Source organism: Hyperolius riggenbachi, chromosome 9 (genome assembly GCF_040937935.1).
Source record: "Hyperolius riggenbachi isolate aHypRig1 chromosome 9, aHypRig1.pri, whole genome shotgun sequence".
NCBI lineage: Eukaryota > Metazoa > Chordata > Amphibia > Anura > Hyperoliidae > Hyperolius > Hyperolius riggenbachi.
In genome coordinates this window covers 5,740,146-5,748,035 of record NC_090654.1, presented here as the reverse complement: position 1 = coordinate 5,748,035, position 7,890 = coordinate 5,740,146, and the positions used below count along the sequence as shown (strand labels likewise).

The 7,890-nt window shown below is 45.1% G+C and overlaps 1 protein-coding gene across 1 annotated transcript; it reads left to right on the top strand.

The window, feature by feature from the left end:
* The first annotated feature begins 2,276 nt into the window (after positions 1-2,276).
* LOC137533665 (platelet glycoprotein IX-like) lies at positions 2,277-3,035 on the top strand. The gene has a single exon (XM_068255004.1). The coding sequence runs from the start codon at positions 2,292-2,294 to the stop codon at positions 2,895-2,897; it is 606 nt and encodes a 201-aa protein (XP_068111105.1). The 5' UTR covers positions 2,277-2,291; the 3' UTR covers positions 2,898-3,035.
* The last annotated feature ends 4,855 nt before the right edge of the window (positions 3,036-7,890 follow it).

Here is a 7,890-nt window from a genome sequence, read left to right as displayed (position 1 = left end):
ATGCCTCTGTCCCACTTTCTTCCTCATGTGTCCCTCTTTCAGGACTGATGTACAGATCTGTGTAATATGTCAAGACAAGACAAATAACATTTATATCGCGCTTTTCTCCTGGCAGACTCAAAGCGCCAGAGCAGCAGCCACTAGGGGGCACTCTATAAGCAGTGGTAGTGTAAGGCCAGAGCAGCAGCCACTAGGGCACGCTCTATAGGCAGTAGCAGTGTTAGGCCAGAGCAGCAGCCACTAGGGGGCACTCTATAAGCAGTGGCAGTGTAAGGCCAGAGCAGCAGCCACTAGGGCACACTCTATAGGCAGTAGCAGTGTTAGGGAGACTTGCCTAAGGTCCCCTACTGAATAGGTGCTGGCTTACTGAACAGACAGAGCCGAGATCCGAACCCTGGTCTCCTGTGTCAGAGGCAGAGCCCTTAACCATTACACCATCCAGCCATACATACATACATAGCTCCTCCTGTCCCTCTTTCAGGACTGATGTACAGATCTATGTAAATACTTGTATTTTTCTCCTGAAAAATTTATTAATTGACTCTAAACTTTATTCCCGTCCTTTAAATTGATATATTACTAATTTTAAAACGTTACTATGAAGGAAAATGAACCAGGATAGAAAGGACCAGTGTGGTTTGAATTATAAAATATTTTTTTTCTCATGAAATGTTTATGGAATGCATGTCTAGGGGTGTGTTGGGGGCAGGGCTTATGTGTCCCTCTTTTTCATCTCAGAAAGTTGGGAGAAATGTAAGAGAGAGGCATCAGAGTCACAGACTTAAGCCTCGCACCCTCCATAACTATTAAACGTAACGATTATTGATCAGTTGTTATGGTAACTGTTTGGAGAATGAGCGCTGTAGTAAATCTCTATAGCTTTTATCTAGCAGCATGTGCTATTCTATGGAGAGGGGAGGAGGGATGATGGGCTAGTTAATCATTTGCCAGCAGAAACATCTCAGGCTCCCATTGGTTACAATAGACCAATGGGAATCGTCCTTACCCAGGGAGAATTCTGATTGGTTCAGTGAGTAGTGGACAAATGAAAATGCTCCCTGGGGAGGGACTATTCCCATTGGTTTATTGCAGCATCTGCTGGACATGGGAATGACTCCTCGATCCCACGCCAGCCAGCCGCCGTCCATACAGGTCCCTGCACGGAGCAAATGCCGTATACCTTTCCCGAGGCCCAGGGTATGTCTGGAGGTGTGGAGGGGGCGTGTCTGGAGGTGTGACAGAGGCGTGTCTGGAGGTGTGTTGGAGCATGTCTGGAGGTGAGACAGAGGCGTGTGTGGAGGGGGTGTGTTTGGAGGTGTGGAGGGGGCGTGCCTGGAGGTGTGACAGAGGCGTGTATGGAGGTGTGGTGGAGCATGTCTGGAGGTGAGACAGGGGCGTGTCTGGAGGTGTGGAGGGGGGGTGCCTGAAGGTGTGACAGAGGCAGGTCTGGAGGTGAGATACAGGCATGTCTGGAGGTGTGGAGGGGGCGTGTCTGGAGGTGTGTTGGAGCATGTCTGGAGGTGAGACAGAGGCGTGTGTGGAGGGAGCGTGTTTGGAGGTGAGGAGGGGGCGTGCCTGGAGGTGTGACAGAGGCGTGTATGGAGGTGTGGGGAGCATGCCTGGAGGAGTTACAGAGGCGTGTCTGGAGGTGTGGTGGAGCATGTCTGGAGGTGAGACAGAGGCATGTCTGGAGGTGTGGAGGGGGGTGCCTGAAGGTGTGACAGAGGCAGGTCTGGAGGTGAGATACAGGCATGTCTGGAGGTGTGGAGGGGGCGTGTCTGGAGGTGTGACAGAGGTATGTCTTGAGGTGAGGTAGAGGTGTGTCTTCAAAGTGTCCATCTGTCTTATCTCTAAATTAAGAGGCCTTTGCTTGAAGAGAACCTGAGACGGAATGATATTAAAAAATATGTATGTACGTACCTGGGGCTTCTTCCAGCCCCCTCCAGGCTGATCGCACCCTTGTCATCCTTCTCTGCCTTCTCGTTCGCCTGCAATTGCCCCTGGAAAGTCCTCCGGTATGGGGCTAACTGTCCATGCGCAGTCAGTGATGGAAGCATGCACGCGGCCAGGCCGCAGTTCTACTGCGCCAACTGGTACTGGCTGGAGGATTTTTTGGGGTCAGTTGTGGGCGAATGAGGAGGCGACTGAGGACAACGAAGGAGCGATCAGGCCAGAGGGGGCTTGCGTAAAATAATGATTTCATAGAAATAAGGTACACTCAAGAAAGTATTGTGATGTGTGATAAAACTCTTCTGTATCTTATGTTTCTACAGGCATAAATTATTTGGATTATGATGTTACGATATCTCCTGCTCCTTCTCTTGGTCCACTATGGCGATGAGCAAAGTATTGATTTGTGTCCGTCTTCTTGTGATTGTACAGAGATAAAGATCCATGGAATTGCAGTCAACTGCAGTTCCCGGCGTCTCACTTCCGTGCCAGACCTGCCACTGGCCACAGTCAGGCTTTTCCTGCAGAATAACCTGTTGACCAATGTCTTACCGGGGACCTTCGATCACCTGGAGGGCCTGCAGGAAGTAGATGTGTCCGGAAACCCTTGGAATTGCGACTGCAACATCCTTTATCTGAAAGCTTGGCTGGATTCCCAACCTGTACAGATAAACATTGGCAACGTTCGGTGTGCCTCCCCGATCTCCGTATCCAAGAAGGCTTTCCAGAACCTGACTGGGAATGAGTTCCCTTCGTGTGGCAGACAATGGCCCATCAATTGTAAAAGCTTCTTCGTGCGGGACCTGTACATGAATGGACTTGCGGTGGTGGTTCTCATCTTGATGTCCTACGTTGCACGGATGGCCAGGAATCTAGCTTGCCGCGTGGCAGTGTCTACTCGCCGCAGCCACAAAACTTCCACCAAAGGGTCCTTCAAATCCAAGTAGTGCAAGCAGGGTCGTTTTTGGTCATTTGTGACTTAGGTGACTCCAGAGGGAGCGGCCACTGGTACAACCCAGCCCCCACCCCCACTCAAATAGTGTTATACGTTTCCATTCAAGATAATTAAATTTAACACGCTAAAATACTTATTTGTCAAAAGCTGTTGGGCAGGGATGGAAACGTTAATCTGTGTTGTTTTTTTTTGTATTGTTGTACACAAACACCAGATGCATGTTTACAGAACATCACACAGTTCTACATGCCACTGAATGATGTTCCAGGAATCCAGAGGTGTTGAGGTAATCAAGAAAGAATAAAATATAACAAATGTTGAGCTTTATTATATCACCAGCCACACCATTGCTATGCCAATCAGGTCCCTATTGTTCTGTTTATCAGGACATCCATTTATGGTGTCAACAAATCCTAGAATGGAGAGATCTTATCTTATAGCATACTTTAACTAGTTCACCACAAAGGGTTTTCCCCCTTCTGTACCAGAGCAATTTTCACCTTTCAGTGCTCCTTCCATTCACCCAATAACTTTATCACTACTAATCACAACTAAATGTTCTATATCTTGGTTTTTTTTTGCCACCAATTAAGCTATTTTTGGGTGGAACGTTTTGCTAATAATTATTTTATACTAAATGCATTTTAACAGGAATAATAAGAAAAAAAAATAAAAAATGCATTATTTCTCAGCCATTGTAGTTTTAAAATAATAAATGCTACTGTAGTTAAAACCCATGTATTTTATTTGCCTATTTGTCCCGGTTATGTCCCAATCCCAATCACAATGTATGGTGACAATATTTTATTTGGAAATAAAGGTGTATTTTTTTTCAGTTTTGCGTGCATCACTAATTACAAGCCCTTATTTGTAAAGATAACAGCAATATACCCTTATGACATACATATTAAAAAAAGTTGAGTCCCTAAGGTAACTATTTTTTTAAATATTATTTCTTAATTGCAGGTCCAGGTATGTGGTGTATTGTATTGGTGCCCCTGGTGGGAGATTCTACATAGGGGAGACCACTCAGCCACTCAAGGACAGATTTTTGCAACATAAAAGTTCTATCAAAAATGGAGTGGGGTCACGCCGTATGATTGACCACGTAAATTCTTGCCATGGAGGAGATGCAGACTGCTTAAGAGTGGCTGGCTTGTGGAAAATCTCGGATATGGCTAGAGGGGGATCTAGAGAGGAACCTTTATTACATAAGGAGGCCTCCTTGATATCTATGACCAATGCTTTGGGGAATCTGGGTTTTAATGATAGAAATGAAATTTCAGCTTTTTTAAGATAATTCAATGAAGTGTATACATGATTTTTACTGCATAGGATTGTATGTATATGTTTCCTCCTTAAAGGGTTAATTCTCAGACTGAGTCTGAAGTATATGTAACCGCCCCCACAGTTAGGTATATAGGTGGGATTTGGGGAGGAAGGGGTAAGCCTTGGTGTCCTGAGGAGGCGTGAGGTCACGCGAAACAGCTGTCGACACTGGCACATTTCTAACCTGTTGTAAGCCCGTCACCGTGCTTGAATAAAGTATTCTCTGCATTTGGAGTTCCGGAATCCGTTTTCTTCTTTTCATTACTGTAATTAAAACCCATGTATTTTATTTGCCCATTTGTCCCAGTTATTACACCATCTCAGTTATGTCCCAATCACAATGTATAGTGACAATATTTTATTTGGAAATAAAGGTGTACTTTTTTTTCAGTTTTGCGTGCATCACTAATTACAAGCCCTTATTTGTAAAGATAACAGCAATATACCCTTATGACATACATATTAAAAAAGTTGAGTCCCTAAGGTAACTATTTTTTTAAATATTATATGCAAATGTTTCATTTTGATAACTATGGGAGAGTGGGGGAGGTAAGAGGTTAATTTTAATGGGTGTGTAATGTAATGTGTTAGGGTGTAATGTACTATTTGGCCACTAGATGTCCCCCCAGTTTAATTCCTCCATTGTAATGTGAACACAGGAGGAAGTAGTGTGTGGATGTTTTACTTTCATTTTATCAATGACCATGGCATCTCATTATGCCGGTGATCATTGATCCCAGGCTCTTAAATCAGTGAATGGGATCTGTGCACTAATGGGAAGCAACATGAACACGTATGGGAGTGAGCGGAAGCGTGCACAACGGAGGTGGATGAATGTCTACATCCCTGGGACTTCAGATGAATTCCTGTTGGGACGTTGATATACTGCATGCAGTACAGCGACTAGTTAAATAACAACTGTAACAAGAGGGGTATGGATGCTGCCATATTTATTTCCTTTTAAACAATACCAGTTACCTGGCTGTCCTGCTGATCCTCTGCCTCTAATAGACCCTGAATGAGCATGAAGCAAGTCAGGTGTTACTGACATTATCGTCAGATCTTACAAGATTAGCTGCATGCTGGTTTCAGGATTGATTCAGACACTGCTGCAGCCAAATAGACCGGCAGGGCTGCCAGGCAACTGGTATTGTTGAATGTTACTCTTGTCTCTGGTGATTACTGCAGCAAAGTATTAATATACTGTATTGTTCACACATTTATATGGTAAGAATGCGCAGCAGTCATTTCTCTACATACTGATCTCTTCTGTGTACAAGTATCTGTTGAATAATTTACAAGCTAATGACAAGGAAGGGAATCCGCAAATCTGAGAACGACCCCGGAACGCAGACAGCGCTGATGGAACGTTACAGAAGAAACTGACAAAGCCGTGAATGACAGGCTGCGCATATTGGGCTCGATTCTCAAAAGCGTGACAACTGCTATCACAGCAGTTACCACGCGATCGGCTGTACGCGGAGGTTTCCACACGCAGAGGATTACTTCACGTGATAAATGAACGTTGCTTTGACCGCGCGATAGCGCGCGTGATCGCACACAAACGTTCGTTTTTCACTTGCAGTAAACCTTTGCGCGCGGAAACCTCCGCGTACAGCCGATCGCGTGATAACTGGTAACAAAGGATTACTTCACGTGAAAAACTAACGCGGTCAAAGCCACGGTCATTTATCACTTGAAGTAATTCTTTGCACACAGAAACCTCCGCGTGCAGCCTATCACGTGATAACCACACAGAAACCTCCGCGTGCAGCCTATCACGTGATAACCACACAGAAACCTCCGCGTGCAGCCTATCACGTGATAACCACACAGAAACCTCCGCGTGCAGCCTATCACGTGATAACCACACAGAAACCTCCGCGTGCAGCCTATCACGTGATAACCACACAGAAACCTCCGCGTGCAGCCTATCACGTGATAACCACACAGAAACCTCCGCGTGCAGCCTATCACGTGATAACCACACAGAAACCTCCGCGTGCAGCCTATCACGTGATAACCACACAGAAACCTCCGCGTGCAGCCTATCACGTGATAACCACACAGAAACCTCCGCGTGCAGCCTATCACGTGATAACCACACAGAAACCTCCGCGTGCAGCCTATCACGTGATAACCACACAGAAACCTCCGCGTGCAGCCTATCACGTGATAACCACACAGAAACCTCACGCTTTCAATAATCAAAACCCTTATACGGTGTCAGTGGTCACACATACATTATCACACAAAGCCATCTATACACCCACAGAGGCACACAATCTGCTCACTGCCTATTCTTCCTATTGTGACCAGGAGAATAGAGATGTCTACAGGCGTACATGAAAAAAAGGGCTCAGCTTGATAACGAAATGGCGCCGGCGGATATCGAAATCTTATAACAATAAACATTGTTGTCAAATCTGGTTAACGATAAATACCATTGTAAAAACAGACGGGAAATAATAACGAAAACATATTAACGTTAAAAATCGTTACGTAATTCAACAATACAGCTTAACCCAACCCTACTCTCACACGGAACCCTCCCCTGGTGGTGCCTAACCCTAACCACCCTTCCCCTGGGTGTTGCTTAAAACCAACCACCCTCCCAGTGGTGCCAAACCCTAACCACACCCCCAGTGGTGCCTAACCCTAACCCCTCCCCCTGGTGGTGCCTAACCCTAGCGACTCCCTCTGCAGAAACACCCTTTTACACATACAAATGTAAAATCTGTACCTACAAACTAAATAATATGACAAAAACTATAGAGTTGCAAGCTTCTAAAACGATAATATACAGTACTTTTAAAAACTTTAATGTTCTAATGTTGTTAACGATAATTATTATGGTGCCCTTTTTTATGTTTTTTTCGCTGTATTAACCATAATTGCATTAGAGTCTATGACAGCGCCCTTTTCATCCACTAGTTGCCGGCGCCCTTTCTTCCTGCTCCGGCCTACAGCAGTATTACTGATGTCATTTACCATCCATAAATTCTGCCTCTGACCGCACCCTGCTTAGCCTGGCCAGATATTTGTTATAGAAGGGTCACATTTAGTGGTGGAGTTGTGGTGAGTTGTGGCCAAGAGTCATGGAAGAGATCGGAACCTCACCACCATATACTTTCCATAGTCACCTATGCAGCTCAGCAATGTCACAGCAGAGGGAAGAGGTGGAACCCTCAGCAACTTCTGTCTGAGGACTCAAACCCACTAGCAGCCTTTTCTAAGTGCTAGTGATTTGTAAAGGGGCCCATACACTGGTTGATTTCAGCCATCGATCAATTTGATAGAATCGATCAATTGGAAATCGATTCTATCGAATCAGCCAACTGATCGATTTGCGGCCAATTTCAATCGATTTGATCTGACAGCATGGAAAATCTAGGTCGATCGGCTGCTGGCAGCAGATCGATGACCCATAGAGTTGCATTGGATCTAATGGTCCAATAGTGCATTTAGATCTATTTCCAATAGAAATTAGAATGAAATCTATTGTAGGGATGATCATAATCTACGCATACGCGTAATTACGCATCGTAGTTTCCCGTGTATGCATCGTAGTGACAAAGCATAGTTTCAAAATCATGCATACGAAATTCCACGCAAAGTAGTACTGCTATGCGCAATTATGCCCGCTACGCATACTT